Raw genomic sequence first — 19197 nt, 5'->3', positions numbered from 1 at the left:
TCATGCAAAAGCTTGCTTTCCTCTGGCAACGTGTTTCGTAGTGGTCATTAAGTCAGAAGGGAAACGGCTCATCAGGACATCTGTACGGAACTTTCCGGTTTTTGTCTTTCCAACTAAACTGCTTTTAGAACTTGAACACAGCCGAAAGAATATAAACTCAAGACACTAACTCAAGCATGTTCTCAAACTGTGAGCGGAGTATTTCAAAATACCGACACCATTCGTGTCCATGGGTTCAACTTGATTGTTCACACAAGAAAAGAAAGAAAAGAAAAAGAAAGGCGCACACACAGCCATCGACTTTCTCCAAAAAAAAGATTTATTAAACAGTTTTCTTGTTTGCAGCTGCAACCTGTGGAGAAACACAAAAAACAAACAAACATGAGGCATATTCATAAGTTACATCCTGCCCCAAATTAGGTGTTGTTCATTTGAAACCTTGTCTTCAAATAGAAATCCAATTAGCCAACTAGCTGGAGGCGGAGGGGGGGGGGGGGAGAAGAGGTATTTAAACGATTTCATCGTGCTGCCGTGGTTGGTGCAAACGATCACAACCATTTTAATTAATTTGATTTAACTGCAGTAAGAGCAAACTTCCCATTTTCATAATATTCCATTAGTTTACTTTAAAATGTTCACAAAACACAGGACTGGTTCAAAAGGAAGTCTGCAATTTAACGGGAGTAAGACACTATCAAAATGTAATTTCACAGGGACTTGAGAGCAAACGCAGTTTGGAAGAGAAACAGCTTTCCGTGTTACAGCTGCTGCCAAAAACACCAGGAATAGTCTGATATTACATGGCAGAACTTCACTTGCAAAGGAAAAGGCATCACTCTCTCAACAAGCCATCAGAAACTACAACGCGCGCGAGGGATTCGAGAGGAAGCAGTGGAGCCGCACCAACATGTTTCCTGCCAGTTCTGTGCAGCGGGCGGGCGGGCGGGCGGGGCTGCTCATCTGCATACTGCTCATTAGAATGGGTAAACAAGGAGAAAACTGGTGCCATACGGCAGACTTACCAAGCATGAAATTCCCTCCTCATGTTTACCCCTTTTACCCTTGGATTATCACAACATTGCCACCTCTCCTGATTTTTGACAAGGCCCAACTGCAAATTTTTTTGTGTGTGTGTGTGTGTGTGTGTGTGTGCGCGACGGCTAAAACAAATTTCAGCAGTGAAGTGTGCCACATAAGGCAAAACTTACTTTGCTGGCGGAGAAAAGTGTGCCCAAGGACAAGCGCCTTGAAAAGCCTCGAATGCTAAAGTGACACAGGGGCCCTGCCCTGTACTCCCACAACAGACAAGGTGTTGCATCAAAGTACAGAACGATATTTCTGTGATGATCACGCACGCTTAAGGCGCCATCCTGCGTTTGTCAGAATGTCACATCAAACAGCAGAGTGTGTCAGGCAACATCAGACACAGAAAACTCCCTCTGCCTGGACGGCATGGGGTTACCGTGACATTTAACAGCTGGAGAGCTCGATACTGGAGCATTTCAATTCTCGCAATGAGTTGGACCAGACTTTAACACGTATATAGTCTACGACACACGGATGCACAACATAATGGTTATGCAACGGTTTTGCAAACGGACAAACAAAAAAGAAAACCGAGGGCATCCCCACGAATATCCTGCTTTACAGACCTGTACTGCGTTAGGCTTAGTCCGATTCAAAGCCTTTTGATTGTGATTCCTTTTTACACATTTAAGTTAATGCAACACTATGTTTTCAAAATGTGTTTCAGCACAGGAAGGTGATGCAGAAAAGGAGCCACGGTCAAGCCAAGGTGTTTCACAGCACATGGTCACATTACCAGTCCAATGATTTGTTAAAATTGTGTAAAGATTAGAGGCAAGCTGCCGATAGTGTGTAACTGCCAGAGTGACTCATTAGTCTTCATCACATCAGAAAATAATGTGTCCTTTTCAGATACAACCCTTAACACTCTGAATACTCCAGACTCACCGCATGTCAAATGTTGCTATAAACCTGCCACGGCGCGACTATTTCAGTCCACAATCTCGACCTCTATCCGCTGCGTTACCTCGTTCGAGATCCCTGTTGCAACAGAAAACAACAACCGCCTCCGAGGTATCTACCTACACGCAACTAAGATTCGGATCGTTCTTTAAAGGCCCACCTGCTTGTTTCTTTTTGATCTTTAGCTATTTTACTGACAGGGCTCTCCTCCACACGGTCCGTCAAATAATGAAGTTAGTTGTATGCATGTCAACATAATTAGCAAAGAGATTAGTTTCTCACCTGGCCAGCGATTCTGTCCAGGTCTCTGGTTCCCTGGGGGGTTAGTCTGCGTCCACTAAGAGAAATTAAAAAAAAAAAAAACAGCATAAATTAGAGAAACAATGGAATACATCAACTTTTAGAACTTGGTCAAAAATCAATAGACAAAATAACAACAACTTTATGCCACAAATATCCATCCATCCATATTTGCAAAAACCACAACAACCCTGACACAAAGGCCAATCCAAAATTGGGTTTCATTTCTCTGCTCACATGGAATGAATAAAACCAAGCCAATCAATTAGTCGTTTGGTTACAGAGAAATCACATGTTTTCGGGCTCAGAGCAAAATCCTAGCTTATGCATTTGGGGATGTCGCAGTTATTCGGCATTATATTAACTTATCTTCTTCACATCAAGGTTCTGCACATATAAAATGACCCAGGGGAAAATGACTATTTATTACCGACTATTGCAAAGATGAGTAGCAGTATGTGTGGAACCACAAGAGCGTGTGTGTGTGTGTGTGTGTGTGTGTGTGTGTGTGTGTGTGTGTGTGTGTGTGTGTGTGTGTGTGTGTTACTGTGCCCCAAAACCACTCTGCACAACAAGTGGTGTGAATCTCTCGATTCAATTCAGGATCATTTCAAAGCAATGCCTGATGCAACAAAAAGAAAGAGGCGTCACATTTTGACTGTTACTTCATTTCAGTGCGTGTCAAAATATGAACTCCTGTCAGCCGAGCTAACTGGTGGGTCAAAGAACGAGCAGGCTGCTACGCTGAAGATGAATACTTTTACTGGGTATTGCAGCCACTCAATGCTCCACTCCAACCGTTTATATGCCGGCGATCTTGTACAAAAATCCCCCAACGCCTCAGCTTCACCATGAAAAACGAATTAAGTCATTATCTCCTTCTACAAACCCCTCTGTACATCAACTCTGTGCTGCATTGTGCCCTCGCAGCCGAGTTCCAATTTTTATGTTCCATCGTGATTACGACAATGGATTTTTGTCCGTTTTGAATAGATTCAGAGTAACAAAAGATATGAATTGTGACTCCAATGTGAATCAATTATTTCACCCAGCCCTGACACGTGCATATGCCAACTTAAACATGCAGTCAGCTCATAGCGCGTGTACAAAAACACATAGAAGGTTTGGATTAAAAACCTTTTTAATCAGTCCATCAAGGACTTCAAAGTTTTTTGTGATCGTTGCGATACAAAAATTGCAAGTTGAGAAAGAAAAAGGACATTTTTTAAAAGCACTACCTGATTAAGGAATAAATATGCAATCACTTCCTGTGATAATAATCGTGTTCCACATCAGAAATATTTTAGTTCTAATCTTTTTTTTATTGAACTTGGGAGAACCATGGTGCTAAAAGTAACAAAACATTTTTTTTTTATATAAATGTGAGACTTTAGAGCTTTACAGAACAGTCTGTGACTGTAATATAGAATACGGAGACTACATCAGCTGTCAAAATAAGAGCTTTAGATGGCTGTTTAATTCATGTTAATTCAACACGGTCCTGCTGTATCCACAAAGCAAAGTGCAGTCTTACAACTTGACGCGTGTATACATATTCTGTAGGATACAGTAATATGTAATCGCTCCCATTGATAATAAGCATTTCATTCAAAAAATATATAGTGAAGGCCACGTTTTCCGCCACTTCCGTTTTTTCCTCCGGTGCACCGGAGTTTGTTTTCATGAGATAATGAGAGCCGTACTGAATGTAAATGAGGAGTTATGTGTGTTCATAAAGCCAGTTTTGTCTGAAAATACTGACTTTATGCACTTATACTTTCAGCACAGCTTTTGCTGATGACATTTAATTTTTTTTATTTAAAAAATTTGCAAGCTCCTGCAAATATTGAGATGTTAGCTTGAATTTGTGTCAATTATTGCGATCGCAAATTCCTGGAGGGGCTGTTTATCGCTGAGTAATTTATGAATACAATAGTGTTAAAATTTTTTTGATTGAGTTAAATTCACTTCATTGCCAAAAAACATGAATTTCAACCAATCAACTGATAAATTGTAGTTTTAAATACACTCACCCATTGGGATCCTTCTCAATCATCTTGAGCAGCTCAAGGGACTGCAGCACTTTGCGAGCCACATTTTTTGATCCTACACTGTAGTGGGCCGGGCACACGCCGTTCCTCTGGCGGCCACCATAGATCTTGGTCATGGAGCCAACACCAGCACCACCACGGAGGTACAGGTGGCGAACTGTGGATGCTGTTGGAGCAGAGAGATGAGGGGTCAGTCACAACGCATTACTGAGGGGCTTCCAAACAACACGCAAAAAAAAAAAAAAAAAAAGGCATTTGGATAAACAGGCTTATGATCTTGGGAGGAAATCATGACAAATTATTGTTTCATAATTAACGAGCAAGGCCCTAAAGTGAACACCTAGCACAAAATAAGCTTTGCAAATTTAAGACAACTTTTGAACTGTGGGATGTAAAAAAATAAATCATCAAAGTCAAAACAGTTTCGCAAATAAAAAGACCCCATCCTCTTCTTTAAAAGATTTTCAACCACCATTTAAATCTAAAAAAAAATAATGCACAAATTTAAGCCTAAAACAGTAATAAGAAGTCTCAGTGGTGAGCCTTTGGAAATCTCAGGAAATAAAACGTTTAGGACATGCATGACTAATGAACGTAAACATTTGGACTTACCAGCTCTAATGTAGTACCAGTTCTCATCACTGGGGGCCAGCTCCTTGTGCTTACCCAGTTTGACCAGGTCCACCCAGTCAGGCACCTTCAGCTTTCCTGACCTGGACACAGGAGAGAAGGTTCAGCATGAACTAAACCACAACAACCCTTTTTTGATAATTGCACTGCGTTGAGCTAAATTGCGTGGCGGCATGTGGCACAAAGTACGCAAACAAATCCACAGAAAACGACATTTAAACATAAGCACTTTTTTGGAGCCCGGTTGATGGGGAGATGCTAAAATCCAAAAGATTAAAGAGGTTTACGAAGAAACAATACTCACTTCTTCAGGAAGGCAGCCAGGGCTCGTACGAACTCCTGCTGGTTGACGTCTTTCACCGTGACTCCTGGCATCTGTAAGACAAAAACAAGTGTTACATGAAGCCAAAACCACAGGAATAACAGAATACCTTGGTTTCTGGGAGGCTCGGCTGCTGTGGTCGCAGAGCGGGACTGGTGGGCAGTTATTTGACTAAATGAGATGTATTTTCCACGTAGTTCTCAACTATTATCAACACAATGTTTAAAATGCACCGATCACTGAAATGATAAGTTGCCAAACAATGCAAAAGCTTGTGGTAAAACAATAGTGGCATACTTGCTGTGGGGAAAAACACCCAGGGGGGGAAGCAAGTTATAAGTGATATAAATGGCAAGGGGGGGGGGAGAGCCTTGATCAGCCTAAATTGTTAGATTAAAACATCTCTGAATATAATAAGATAATTTAATCCGTTTCACGAGTAAAAAAAAAAATAAAAAAATAAAATACACTTCACGTGAGCTTGCACAGGAGCACGGGTTGCTAAACCAACAAAACTAGTTATGTGTACAATGAAACGACACTTTAGTAACACGATGATCAAGCCGACACATGAGTCCATGAGTCCAGGACCATGTGTTTGGACTCTGTTAACGTCCACACTTTCAACCGGCATGTTGGCTTTCAATGTGATTATCACTGAGCTAACGTAACCGCGAAGCTACATTTGGTTGTTAAATGTTTTACCTTCCCATTTTCAAAACATCTTCCGATTCACGAAGACGCGATTATTTGTTTAGGCATACCGACACATTTCAGTAGTTAATTTAAAAAAAAAAACAACAACAACGAATCGGGAGCAGCTAGCCTCTTGCTAATAGGCCTCAACGAGGTTGCATGGAGGCATCCGTTACCAACAGGCATATAGTACGCTAGCAATATTCAAACGAAATCCTTTAAAATAACACTAAATACGTCTTGTGACCCCCACGGAGGGGCAGCCACCTTCTTTATGTGTACATTATATCGTGATTAAACACGCTTGAAGCGCAAACGCTCGTGATTTTAGTCAATTTCGTGCAATATAAGAGAGGCAGGAGAAACGGCGTTTTACCTTGCTTGTCGACAGCGAAGGGAAGAGGATGGAACGGGGTTTCCTACTCGTGTTAAAACGGGCAAATCTCGTTTTTTTACGCGAGACTAGGCCGTTGTTTTTTCCACCGATGAAACTCATCGTCCACATTGTAATTGTGACATTAACATTACAGAGAAGCACTGATCCAAAATTGAATGACAGTATTTTCAGTCTTTGACTCTCCCCTGTCCACAGAAATGCATAGTTTATTGTATTCTCACTTTTATCATGTATATCTCAAGTTGTGAATGTACACAAGTCACAAATAAAAAGTGCCAAAAGAAAATGTTATTCTGATATATTCTAGTGCAGCAAACAATGTACCTTAAAATGGAGGGAATAATAATTTATTTTCTATTGCTTTTTCCTGCTGTCCTCAGGATCTCCAATTCAATTTTTCAACAAACAACTGTTGTTGTTGCCTATTCAATTTTTGTTTACAGTGTGCCACTGCCTGGATATTGGCTCTTTTGGTAGACGGTGGAAAAATAATTTGTTCACAAAGGGAATACAGGTACGTTTTCCATAATAGCTGTCAGCCCAACAGTTCAGTTCTTTTAAATAGTAGAAATAAACAAACAAAGTTCTTTCATTTTTTTAAAGATTTTTCAGTAGCTCCCAGATTCTTATCCTGTTTGTATCCTGTTTTGCATTAAGAACAAAGAATAAACTTTATTTTCTATGTGTGTCCATGTTCCTGTGTGTGTGTGTGTGTGTGTGTGTGTGTGTGTGTGTGTGTGTGTGTGTGTACCTTATTTACATAGTTCCCTGGCTGTGCAGAGGGGGTGCTGCCCTTTGCACATCTCAGATGGAAAGGGCAGCCATGTTCCAACATTGACACAATTGATATGTTTGCAGAGACAGGAGAGAAATAGAAGGCAGGTTGATAAGCAGAGGTTTATAAATCAGGTTTATTCTGTCAGAGGGGGTAGACAGTTAGATTGAGAGGTGAGAGGGAGAGATAGAAACCCTTAAGGGAAATAAAGAGACACCCAAGTCATACAGAAGTTAGATTACAGCTTTGTGTACACTGACATCGCAGGGCTTCACAACAGGTAACTACCTTTTTATTTCAAGTTACCTTTTTGTCTTAATATCAACATCCAGGCACCCAATGACTTTGACTTTTCCCCTCTCTTTAATTGGCTGTGACTGAAAGGTTTGGCCGTATAACTGGAATGTACTTTCAAAGAGCTTAATTGATTAATTAATGCAATTAATTACATTGGGAGGAGTTTAATCCACCTTGTGTGAATTTTCAATTCAGATTGTTTGCTGGAATTAATTAAATAAGTACTAATAAGTAAATCAATTTTGCTGAGGCCCTTCAAGTAGTGAGACAGGAGACAACTGTGTAAAGTGATTATGAAGTGGTATAAAGAGGTTATTTCAGCCAGTCATGATTATTATGGGAGTAACGACTAATAACAAGTGTTCCGAAAAGGTCAATCTAATTACATGGAATGGACAGGTGGCATATTGAGGTGGAAAATCGGGTATTTCAATATTCACCCACTCCTCTTTATGTGAGACTATTGTTTGAAAATGCACTAAAATTAGCTGCCAATCATTTGGAAATTACTCATCGGGGGAGTGCGCACTTGTGTGATTGAGTGTCGGCGTTCATTTACACATAAATGTATAGGTCTATTTGCGTTTCGGAGAGTATGTGTGTGTGAGGGATTGCATGGAGGGCCAGAGAGAGAAGGGGAGGCAAAAAAATAAAAAAATGCTAAAAAAATAAAAAGCGGAGAGAAGATGGTGTTAACAGTATGTTGTCACCCAGCTTGGTGCCTGTTGTTCTGTGTTTGCATGGTGCTCACATCCTCAATGGAAAAGTTCTGTCAAGTCTGGTCTGACCTTTTCACTCTCCAAGCACGTTTACAGCTCTCCAATGCCTATCAAAATATTTGCTCTCTCCCTGCCTGTCTCTCTGCCCCAAGCACAAACTTGCATCACATTTTCAATCCTTCTACAACTGTACTTTCTCCCTCGCTGACTTGTTTTTAGTATTCTGACCTACACCCCTGCGTTTAACCTCAAAATTCCCTCAACCAACTGTCACTCTTTTCTATTCCCTTTTTTCTATGTCTTTCTCTCTACATATGTTTGACCATTCCTTTGACAAAGCAACTGAATCCTTCAGGGGCCATCTTTGCTGATGTGAGATCCATGTGGGAACATAGGGCAGGGGTTGCAAGTGGAGCGGGAATGAATGAAGCTGAAGATGTTTTTTTTTCTTTACTTCTTTCTCATTCATATTATTATCAGTAATGACTTTTTTAGATGGTATTCAAATATATTATTTGCCTTTATAAATCTCTCTCTTTTTGTTTTATTCTCCACCAGACATGGAATTGATGTGGCTGTACTCCCTATGCCAGTGCGCTCTATTTGTATATGTAATTGTGACGAGTGTGAGGTTATGCATGGCGGTCACTGGCAATCGTACCAGGGCTGATTTCCCGGAGGGAACCCAGGATGCCAGGCCCCAACCTGGGAGCGTCTCGTGCTGTCTTCGGCTGTGTCTGGGCTGGGTAGGGGCAGTTGGAGGTGCAGTGGGAGTTCCTATTACCGTGTCACTAAACTTGCGAACCCCCCAGTGCCTGTACACATGCATAACCCTTGTGTGTTGCCCGTTGCTGGTCAGGCAGTTTACCATGTTCCTGTTAATGCTACTTACGCTGGACGCCCACCTGCACCATCATTTGGCAGACAGGTGAGTCGAGAAGAGGGTTACATCAGTTCAAGAAAAATGAATATATAAAAAGTGTCAAAAATGAACATACATCAGTTAGAAACCTTACATAAAGTATTTTGTTCTTAAAATAAAACAGAGCCTCACATTTGCATACAATCCTTTAATACTTTCTTGCATGTCTGTGGGAAAGGGTGAATATGTGGGTGGCAAGAGTCAAGTAACACTCTCAAGTCCGCTTTTAGCTATAAAGGAAGAAAATCAATATCAGTGTCAAAAAAAAAAAAAAAAAAAAAAATGTCATGCTGTATGGAATACTGTTACATGCAGGCTGCTTGTTCAATAGTTATAAGTCGGCTTACAGCATATGGCCATCTGAGAGACGGATTGTAAATATAATTAGGCTGTGGGGCTCCTAAATGTTTGACTGACTTTGACATACAAATTCAGTTTTTCAGTGGAAGAGAGTCAGTATTATATCTTTCTCAATGATGTTCAGTTGCACCAATCAGTTGGTGCATGTCAGTAAGATAAAATGTTCTGCTCTATGCTCAGATGAAAAAAGCTAATGCAGTCAGGTCAGGAGCTTGCTCACATATTACAGCTGTTACAGCAAATCTCTTCCACAAGTAAGAAATTAAGTTTAGGATGAAAAAACCTTTTCCTGATAGGAGAAGCCATGTTGTATTTTTGGTGTGAAAGCAATGCAGGAGTGTAAGACACATTATTTTCTTTCTTTGGTTAAAGAACTGGAGAACAGTCTCCGTATTAAATATATCTACATTAATATGTCTTTGGATTCCAGATACTCCTCAGTGGTGACCCGTCAGCGAGCTCTGTGTGTGGTCCTGCTGTGCTGGGTGGGCTCCGTTCTGTCCTCCTTCGCTCAGTTCATCGGCTCAGATGTCCTTGACACCTGGAGAGGCGATGGTACTGGTCTGGGCTCAGATGGCCACGAGCTGGGCGGAAACTGGACGACCCCTTTAACCAATCTCACCCCTTCGCCACCCCCTAAGTACCACTATGACCGCAAGGTGATCGGGAAGTTTCTTCCATATGGAGGCTTCTTGTCAAAGTTTTATGTGGAGGACATGCACAACTTCACCTACGCTGAGATTCACAGCAGCCACTGGGGCGTGTGTGCTCCTGATACTATTCTCACTCCACAGTTCCTAGTCTATGTTCATGGGATGACAGTGTTCATGCTTCCCTTGCTTTGCCTGCTGGCCATATACCTTGATCTGCTATGCATGAAACCAAGGAAGACTCCCTTTAGTCATGCAGACCCCCCAAAACATGACTCCTGCTTGGTCCGTTCCCTGGCCCTGTCCCTCTCTCTTTTAGTTTTGCTGTGCCTGCCGCTCCACATTCTCCACGCTCTCTTGCTTTTCACCCCCAGTACCCATCTTCCTGCCTGGGCTCATGCAGTTGCCTTGTTCCTCTTCCAGATGTACAGTCTTGTGCCCCTGATCCTCTTCACTCCTCCTGGCAAACAAGTGGGGGAAGAACGGGCGTCCTTTCCTCTTGCTGTTCCCAATCTTCCTCCTGCAGTAGCCCTGTCCAGAGCAAAATCTGTCCGTATGGCACTGTGTGAGGCAGTGCAAGCAGCTCCATGGTCTTCAGCCAAACACTCCCTTAAAGCCAAAGTGTGCCCAGAGGTCTGAATTTTTTATAAAGTGGAATATCTGAGCATTTGTTTCATATGTAAAACATTTTCAGAAACTAAAAACAACTAAATAATATTCCGATAAATTCCATCCATGTTTTGTGTGCGTAAGAAATAGCTGTTTGGAAAAAAAACAACTTGTGGACTGAATAAATATAGCAAATTACTGTTTGTTGTTGGCTTTTTAACTAATCAGCAACCTCATGCAAACATGTTATGAATAATACACTAATGAAAAAGGCCAGTTAATTATCAGGTTCCACACCAAATGTCAGTGAGAAAATTAAGTCTCCCAATGACAACAACCATCCTGATCACAGATGTCTGTTTTCTTTGACTGCTTTTCCTGTGGGTCTCATTCTAATCCTATTTTAAATCTCTGCTAAGTCAACCAACAGTAATGTAGATATATGAGTGACAGCATTTAATTAAATATTCGGTAATAACAGAGTGGTCCAGAGAGGATGAGGTATTGTTAGGAAAACCTAATTAACCTGGTTATGACACAATAATCATGGCTGTTTTGATTAAACCTGTAAATACAATGTGAAGTTCTCTTGTAATAAAAAGGGCCATGCTGTGACTAATTGGATTGTTCATCTTGAACCATGTTGGTGTTGAGAAATCACTGATGGAGAAAAAAAACATGTCTCCTTCTGCATAGAACACGGGCATGACAACCAACATGCATTTCATTCTCTTTTTTTTTTCTCTGGTTCTTGTGATCAAAGACCTGCTCTTTCTATTCTTTACTCGCTGAATTTAGATTTGATGTCCACTTTTTTTTCTTATTGATCATTTTCCAGCTCTCTATAGTTCTTGTGTCTATTTTAAATTAATTTCCTCACTCGTGCTTTCCATCTCTCTCTTCAAAAAATAAACAGACTATTTTGTATTACTGCAAAAGAAAAAAAAGCTGACTAGAACACATTATTGACAGAGGAATCTGGCAAAAGGTAAAAAAAAAAAAGAAAAACGATTTCCCCCGCTTCCCTGAAGTGGCTGCCCATTCAATTGTTCTGTCTGCCTGAAAGCACTCTGCTTCCTGATTATGCTAGGCCTAGACACACTCAACCACCTCAATCAATGCCTCGGGCTATACTGTCACCCTGTACACACCTCTTTGCCACGCTAGGGTCACACTGCCAAGACTAAAGAACATTAGCTGTGTTCACCATCCAAGGGTTACAAGCGTTGGCTTCGAAGATGGATAAGACTGTGTGTAATCCACCATGTTGCAGCCAGAAAAATAAAGAGTTTGTGTTTGGATGGACTGTGATATTTACAGCAACTCGTAGAAATGAAATATTATTGTCATAAATGGGAGATTCCTTGATCTGAACTGGTTCCAGGACATTAAGCGGTGAAACTAGCATCAGAGAGAAGCTATGTGAGTGATTCACTGACCTGTTTCTGTCATTATTGGCCAGATTAGGGTACATTCAATTCATGTCATAAACTCTGAGAGGAATATAACTGTTTTCTGGCTTGTTCTTATTTCCTTTTGTCTTATGTTTATTGATTTGATAATCACCATCTATCATCAGTGGTGGTCTGATTGTCATCCAGATAGCAGTTGAATTGCATCATTAGTATGACCAGTCTGATTTCCCAGGATCCACCAGAGAAATCAGTAGCAGCATTAGTAACCAGCCAACAGTAAATTCTGTGGATTTCAATGTGATTACAATTTTTCAAAATGGGATACATAAAAAAAAAGACGTTTTTTTTTAACTAAAAAGTTTACTTTTTGTTGAGGCTTTTTTTTTTTCTGTGAGGAGAAGCAGAAATAACAGTATGAAATGGCAAATGAAAATCAGACAGAGTGCTGTGAATCCCACAGGAAAACAAACAAATGAAACCTTTGTTTGAAGGACATACAGTTCTATTGTGAAGACATAAAAAAAGGGGACAATATTCTATTTTATTACTCATCGACCACAAAGGTCTGATAGCAGGAGATACTGAAGATATGTCTGGTGTGGTCTGAATTGTTTGTTGACCAGAGTGTCAACTCATGCTTGTAGTGCCTGGCAAGTCCATTACTTTGATTGCCGTTTGACAATCTGTCTTTATGACAGCGACCGTGGAGCTTTGCCGTCGATGGAAGAGAAACACATCGATCTATCACCCTTGCGACCTCCAGTAGCTTTCAAATCTAGCCCTGCACACAGATGGACATGTTGAGTGCTTCTCGACAGAATCGGGTATTGATTGTGTGGAAGTTAATGGCAGAGTCATATTTTTTTGCGTGCATCTGACTCAACCCTCCTGTCACCCTTTTCTTCCCCACTATCTGTTCTTATGATCCATTAGCCCCGACACAGAACCCTCCATTTTGTTTATTCTGTTTATTTTGAATGAGCTGCCAGTTATAACCAACTCCACCGCCTTCATCTCTATCGTCCCACCTACAGTATAACTCCCCTATTCCCCGTTGATGTCATCATAAGCTCCATATCCTGTTTCCTTTCACAGTATTTCAAAAACAGCACCTGCTAATTACACTGTAAACACATCCAAAAACCAGTCTGATTCCCAAGGCTTATTTTTGGATTCTTTTTTTTATTTTGTCGTGCTTTGTATCTTTCCCCTATAAAGAAATAGTTAGCTATATATCAACAATGACACATGGACTCTAAAATAAACAAGAGTGAAAGACAGGAGAAGAGACAACTAGGCACAGGAGACAAAGAGAGAGAGAGCGAAAGACTGGGAAAGAGAGGAAAGGTAGGAAAGGTAAGAGGAAAAATAGTGAAAAATGACAGCAATTTCTCTACAGTAGAACCAAAAACAAACCATGGGAAGTGTACATTTCTTTAACATTTACAATTATAATAATAACAACAGCAATAATAATAACAGTAACAACAATCATAATTGTTCAAATAATAATAATAATTAATACAAAAATCAATAAGACCTCTGGTTTCTCATAAAGACATGATTTTTTTATTCTTTTTTTACATTTTCTTTAAAGATCACTGGACAGTAGTTTGTTCGGCTTTGTACCTCTATAGGCTAATATTCTGTGTTAGTATAGTTGCTTCATAATGCGTTTTAATAGTAAACTGTTTTCTTATTTCTTAAAAGTTTAATTTAATTTATGTTGCTGTTCTTTTTTCTTTTTTTTATACAAACAAGGAATTTAGAGATATGTATACTTGTTCTTTCAATATGTTTACTTTATGTATGAATGTGTGCATGTATCTGCATATGTGTGGTAGCATTCAGAAAAAATATCCATCCATTTCATTCTGTCATTCATTCCTTTTGCTATCGCTCCTCTTGCCCTTCTTATGAAGACTTTTAAACCTTTTTATCCTCTTCATGACATTCTAAAATAATTAAGCTTTTCTTTAATGCCTTAGCAAGTCATATTCCTTTCTTCTTTCTCAGGAACATAGCCCAACACTAATCCTTTCATTATTAGGAGCCAACAAAGGAGGAGCGATCGAGGGGGACAGACAGAGAGAAAGAGAGATATAAGAGAGTGAGGAGAGGATGGTAAACAGAGAGGAAGGAGGATGTAGAGAATATATAAAAACTGTTGCAGCAAGAGGGATAAAATAATTTTAAAAAAATCACTAAAAGCTGATTTTTGTAATCACAAATTGGCAGGCTACCCAACAGGGATAGCAAAACAGCACGGTTAGCATGTTCATGAAGTTTGGATACTTTCTGGGACTCTGGCCTTACACACCCCAGTGTTGTTAGGGAATTATGTATGAGTTGCGCTCGGTAGGCAGGATGCTTTGGCAATTTACAAAATTTCAATTTTCTAGCATGGAGGACTTAATAGCTCCTGGTCAACTCCCCCTCTCCGCTTTGCCCCACCCCCCTCCATCCTCACACACTGCTCCCCCTGTCTGCGTCAGTTAAAGACGGAGCTTTGTGAAATGGATTCTTCTATTCTCCAGGCAGGGAATTATAGCACTCATCTGCCTCTAATTCTCCCTTCCACTTTGGCGGCTGCACAGGCAGAGTGCTGGTTTTCTTTGTGCTCCCCGCTTCCCTCTCGATCAAAATAATTATGGCATCATTTAGTTTTTGTCTACATTCACCTCGCTCTGTCCCCCCCCTCGCTCTTCTTCTCTTATTCTATCTACTTTCCCCAGTTTCTCCGACTTACAGTATATGGCACAGTCGTTAATGGCTGGTAGGTCTAGAGGCCTCTCTTTTTCTCAGTCTGTCTCTTGGTTTATGTGTGCTCGTTCGAGGAGGACATGGATTGGAGCGGGATGGATTGGCTGTGTGCAGTATCTGTATACAGTCGTTTTCAGAAGGCCGCCTGTTATGGCGCATTGTATAGAGGTGTTTGTGTGTGCGTGTGTGTGTGTGTGTGTGTGTATACTGTATATAAGGTGGGACACAGGGAGAGGATGGGGTAGGGGTATGAGGTCAGAAGAGAAGGGAATAGGGATGGAGAAGGGCTACAGTAGGTACTCCTTCTTGCCCTGGCTGGCGTCGTTCCCATTAAGGAAGGCCTCCTGCACCTCACCATGTTCATCCAACCCACTGGCCTCATGGGTAAGATAGGAACCTGAAAGACAAGAAATAGAAAGAGAGCGACAGACAGAGCGAGAAGGAGAGAGAAGGAGAGAGAGAGAGAGAGAGAGAGAGAGAGAGAGAGAGAGAGAGATTGTAGGGGGCAGGTTAGTGGCAAAGCGTCATGATCATTGCAGCGTCATGCGGCATTATCAAACCAATCAGCGCTTATATTATTGAGTACCATACCTATGACTGATTAATTCATTAGTTAACTGATTGTTAGGTCAATACCAGGCAAGAATAGGCTCTCGTGTACGGTATGAGCCTACCAGCAGAATTTAGAAGTGGGGGTATGGATGCGTTGAGAGAAGAGTCATAAGAGGTGGAAGTAATAGAAGAAGGATAATAGAGGATAATAGAGAATAAAAGACAGGGAGGGAAGAGAGATTGGTAGAAAAGGGTGGAGGAAATGTTAGGCGCAAAAGAACAATGGCACATCTGTGTCATTCAGAAAACCTATTAGACTCATTTTACCACCCCTCAGGCCCGTATGATTAATGATTTTCTGTAGTGCAGGTTATAGAGAGCACTGCACAAGTCATCTTCCTGCTGGACTGTCCCTTCACTCCAGGGGTGAGTGACACTCTCATTCTCCTTACCACAGAGGTTGACTGGCACACTGACACTCACGATGGCACAAAGACAGAGCCCTAATGGCCCTGTCCCAACACTGACTGGTTGTAATGGTCCTGTCTCCATGCTGATTGGCAGTCAAGCCATACTGAATGTTGACTGACTACTTGTGTCTCCATAGGGTAAGTTGCAGCCTGCAACACTATTCCAAGATCATTTCTTGGCAGCTGTAATGCATAGTGTAAGGTTGGCAATAGGGGGGCACTTAAAAAGATAGGGAACGCGGGAAGGCTGCTTTTAATAGATGAGCCTTGATACACTAACATATAGTCATAAAACATCGCGACCACGCCTACATTTCCCACCCCACCCCTTCTCTTCCACTATCCTGGCCAAGGTCGTTTATCATGGACAGTGCCTGACTAGAGAGGAACATCCTATCCTGCTTGCTTTCTGCTGACAAGTTTACACCTTAGTTTAAAAGATTATTTTCAAAGTATCTGGGTGTAACTGGGTTCCAATGATTTTTTTCACAGCATGTTAGGCCATAAAGTGTAGAAATGAGAAAATGTGCCTGTTGAAACTACTTATAAATGACCTTGATTCACAAAATGTGTCTCCTCCTGGAGAAATAAACTTTAGTGTTACTTTATGCATGCATGTGAGAGTGTGTCTGTGTATTACCTTTCTGTCGGACAGAGCACCAGATGGTGACAATGAGGACACAGATGACGGTGAAAACCAGCAGTGCCAGAACGCCACCTATCACTGCATAAGGTACCGCGCTGTGAGTCTCTACCACTGCACCAGGATCTGATAAGGAACAAAAGAGACAAATTGTGTGCGTGGGTAGAGTGTCAGGTGTATAAAGGGAATGCGGGCAAAGAAATCGAGACAAGGAAATAGATGGATCAAATATAAAAGCAGGAGAGAGAAAGAAAACCACAATAAAACGGCAGCTTGGGAAAGGGTACAGGGAGCAAGACAGCAAAAGAGAAGTCAATGTTTTTCACCCAACTCACATTATCACCTTTCATCACCTCCCAACGTACAGAATGCCAGACAGTCAGAATGGGTGAGAAAAAAGGTAAAGAAATGAGGAGAGTGAATAAAGAAATACGGATGTCAGACTCTACACAACCACTTCATCCAAGAATCTGTCAAGAGCTCAATGCATTTTGAATGAGGGTAACTTTGAGTGTGTTTACACCTCGAGTGGTGCAGCCCTCGGAAAGGAAACCAAACACTTCACCACAAAATGAGTAGAGAGAGAAAAAGACCAGTTAAATATGGAGAGATTTTATGGTTTAAAATTGCAATAGTGGTGAGAAAATTTTACACAGTAAAGAGAAAGGGGATAGTGAAAAAAAAAAAGTGCAGTTTATTGTTGTTAATGTATCAGTTAGTCAACAGAAAGAAAATTAGATGACAATAATTTTCAAAATTGCTTAATATTTTTATTTTTTATTTTTGACAAAAATAAATAAATTGCAGCTTCTGAAATGTGAAAATATACTACTTTTTGTGTGTTTAATATCATACTAAACTGAATAAGTCTGTGTTTGCAACTGTTGTTACACACGCGTGGACACAAAAAAACAATATGACATCTGAGAACTTGTAATGTTCATTGTTCAGTATTTTGAACATTCAACAGAGTAGTTGAAAATAAAACATTTTAATCGTCAGTGGCAATTGCTGGAGATCACGTGTGCAGGTACACGTATTCCTGTGTAAAATTTTAACAGTGGATACTGGTTGACAACAATAAATACAGGTATTTGTGTGCACAGATGCAGAGAGAGCAAAAATAAATGGCTGTTTTAATACGAATGAAGGTAAATGTGTATTGCCGAAAAGCGTGTCTCTGAGTCTGGACTCAGACAGTGTCTGAGCTGCTGGCAATAACACAATAACTAGTGCCTTTTGACGGGGAGATGTAGTGTGTCATCTGGTGAGGCCAATAGAGAGCAAGGACACAAAGTTATTGATGCAGATCTTGAACCTTGATCGGGTGGAATTAAAACATGAATCATTAAGACAGTGCTAACACATAGAGATCAGGAGAGAACGAGAGAGAGATGGAGGAGAGATAAGGGAAAAGAAGATGAAGAAGCCGAGCAGGTATTGACAGATGAAAAAAACCTGCATTCTTGTACATGTATTTATTGGATAAATGTCTGACTGAGCACTGTGACAAACTGTCACATTCCCCGTTATGTGTATGATCAAGTATTGGCATATGCGTGTGTGGTTACGAGGATTATTGGTGAATCATGCAGACACACAGCACATGGGATTCAACTTTGATAAGATCAAGCAGTTGACCCAGGCAATATTTCACAGGAGATGAAAAAGCATCTGCTCAAGCACTCTACCTTTACCTCACACCAGCCTGTTCTTAATCCTCGGCAGCCCAAAGCTCCACAGGAAGTGAATGACAGTATTAAAAGTGTGTTGTTTCTCAGAGGAGCCCCTCAGATGATACATAAACATCAACTAAACATTCACCAAACCGTTCAAGCCACAGCTTTTCTCAAGACTCTTTATGACATATGCCCAGCAGGTAAACAACCTCTACTTGCCACAGAAGATGGCAGAGGCAACAGAAGAACAAGAAGAAAGCTCCCGCTCCTTTTGCTTCATCTCTTCTTTAAAGTAACAGAGAGGAGAGAAGAGAGACAGAGAGTAGCTGAAGGTGTGCAGAGAAAGAAGAGATAACAGTGAGCAAGTGTTCGTGTGACTATATGAGATAAATAGATTCTGCAGTCAAAAAGAGTAGGAAAATGGAGACATTTAGTTGTACACGCATACACACACACAGGGTAGCACAGTAGTGCTAGAAGCAACCTTTCTTGTACCTGCAGTGTTACTCTCTGGGAAAATATGATTAGACAACCACCTGGATCCCTGATCTTTCTTCCTTTCTTTCTGTATATGTGTGTGTTTGTGAGTGTGTGCGTGCAGATGAATATGTTTGTGTGGCACCTTCCGAGCCCTCCAGAGCCCAGTGTCAGTCAGTTAAAGGCTGGGTCCACCACCAGTTCCTTAAACTCTTAACACAGACTCATTAACAGTACCCACCAAGCACAAAGATACCCAGTCCAGACCACACGCACGCACGCATGCACACGCACACGCACACAAATGCTGACTGGGCAATGTGCGTGGGGGAGCATCAAACATCTAGTGATAAGAAAAGAGAGAGTGGGTGGTTGTGCGTGGTGCATACCCAAGCGTCTGCAGGCACGTAGATGCAGGGCAAAGGAAGGTTGCAGAAAAAGGGTGTGTGTGTGGGGGGGGGGGAAGAGGGAGGGGGTCACC

At 41.1% G+C, this 19197-nt stretch overlaps 3 protein-coding genes across 5 annotated transcripts in view; 1 reads left to right on the top strand and 2 right to left on the bottom strand.

The window, feature by feature from the left end:
- Window positions 1-310: 310 nt before the first annotated feature.
- On the bottom strand, window positions 311-6397 carry rps19 (ribosomal protein S19). Its single transcript, XM_069703872.1, has 6 exons — window positions 6365-6397; window positions 5275-5345; window positions 4953-5053; window positions 4323-4506; window positions 2272-2326; window positions 311-352 (listed from the first exon to the last, which is right to left on the bottom strand). The coding sequence occupies exons 2-6, from the start codon at window positions 5343-5345 to the stop codon at window positions 323-325; spliced, it is 441 nt and encodes a 146-aa protein (XP_069559973.1). The 5' UTR covers window positions 6365-6397; the 3' UTR covers window positions 311-322.
- A 2339-nt stretch (window positions 6398-8736) lies between these two features.
- LOC138623939 (adenosine receptor A1-like) lies at window positions 8737-10747 on the top strand. The gene is made up of 2 exons (XM_069703742.1): window positions 8737-9104; window positions 9889-10747. The coding sequence occupies exons 1-2, from the start codon at window positions 8737-8739 to the stop codon at window positions 10745-10747; spliced, it is 1227 nt and encodes a 408-aa protein (XP_069559843.1).
- A 2547-nt stretch (window positions 10748-13294) lies between these two features.
- cadm4 (cell adhesion molecule 4) overlaps window positions 13295-19197 on the bottom strand; it is a 140504-nt gene continuing 134601 nt past the window's right edge. For 2 of the 3 annotated variants that reach the window (XM_069703869.1, XM_069703868.1), the window contains exons 7-8: window positions 16558-16686; window positions 13295-15292 (exon numbers count right to left, since the gene is read on the bottom strand). In XM_069703869.1, the coding sequence (XP_069559970.1) occupies window positions 15183-15292; window positions 16558-16686 (239 nt within the window). In that variant the 3' untranslated portion in view covers window positions 13295-15182. Of the gene's footprint in view, window positions 15293-15486; window positions 15566-16557; window positions 16687-19197 lie in introns of all 3 variants that reach the window. The other variant, XM_069703870.1, reaches the window with a different exon arrangement.

The sequence above is a fragment of the Brachyistius frenatus genome, unplaced genomic scaffold (genome assembly GCF_029030835.1).
Source record: "Brachyistius frenatus isolate BFR_SWC_R1_liver_20210118 unplaced genomic scaffold, ASM2903083v1 Contig_48, whole genome shotgun sequence".
NCBI classification, from domain to species: Eukaryota; Metazoa; Chordata; class Actinopteri; family Embiotocidae; genus Brachyistius; species Brachyistius frenatus.
Note: the sequence above shows the minus strand (reverse complement) of the source record. Positions and strands in the feature narration are given on the sequence as shown.

What these genes read in the sequence shown, in the direction of transcription:
- LOC138623939 (XM_069703742.1), top strand. Translation starts at nt 8,737, where the DNA reads ATGGAATTGATGTGGCTGTACTCCCTATGCCAGTGCGCTCTATTTGTA. An exon ending in CACCATCATTTGGCAGACAG is followed by an intron (nt 9,105 to 9,888) that starts GTGAGTCGAGAA and finishes TTTGGATTCCAG; the next exon opens with ATACTCCTCAGTGGTGACCC.
- rps19 (XM_069703872.1), bottom strand. Translation starts at nt 5,345, where the DNA reads ATGCCAGGAGTCACGGTGAAAGACGTCAACCAGCAGGAGTTCGTACGA. An exon ending in CTGGTACTACATTAGAGCTG is followed by an intron (nt 4,507 to 4,952) that starts GTAAGTCCAAAT and finishes CTGCTCCAACAG; the next exon opens with CATCCACAGTTCGCCACCTG. An exon ending in TGGACAGAATCGCTGGCCAG is followed by an intron (nt 353 to 2,271) that starts GTGAGAAACTAA and finishes GTTTCTCCACAG; the next exon opens with GTTGCAGCTGCAAACAAGAA.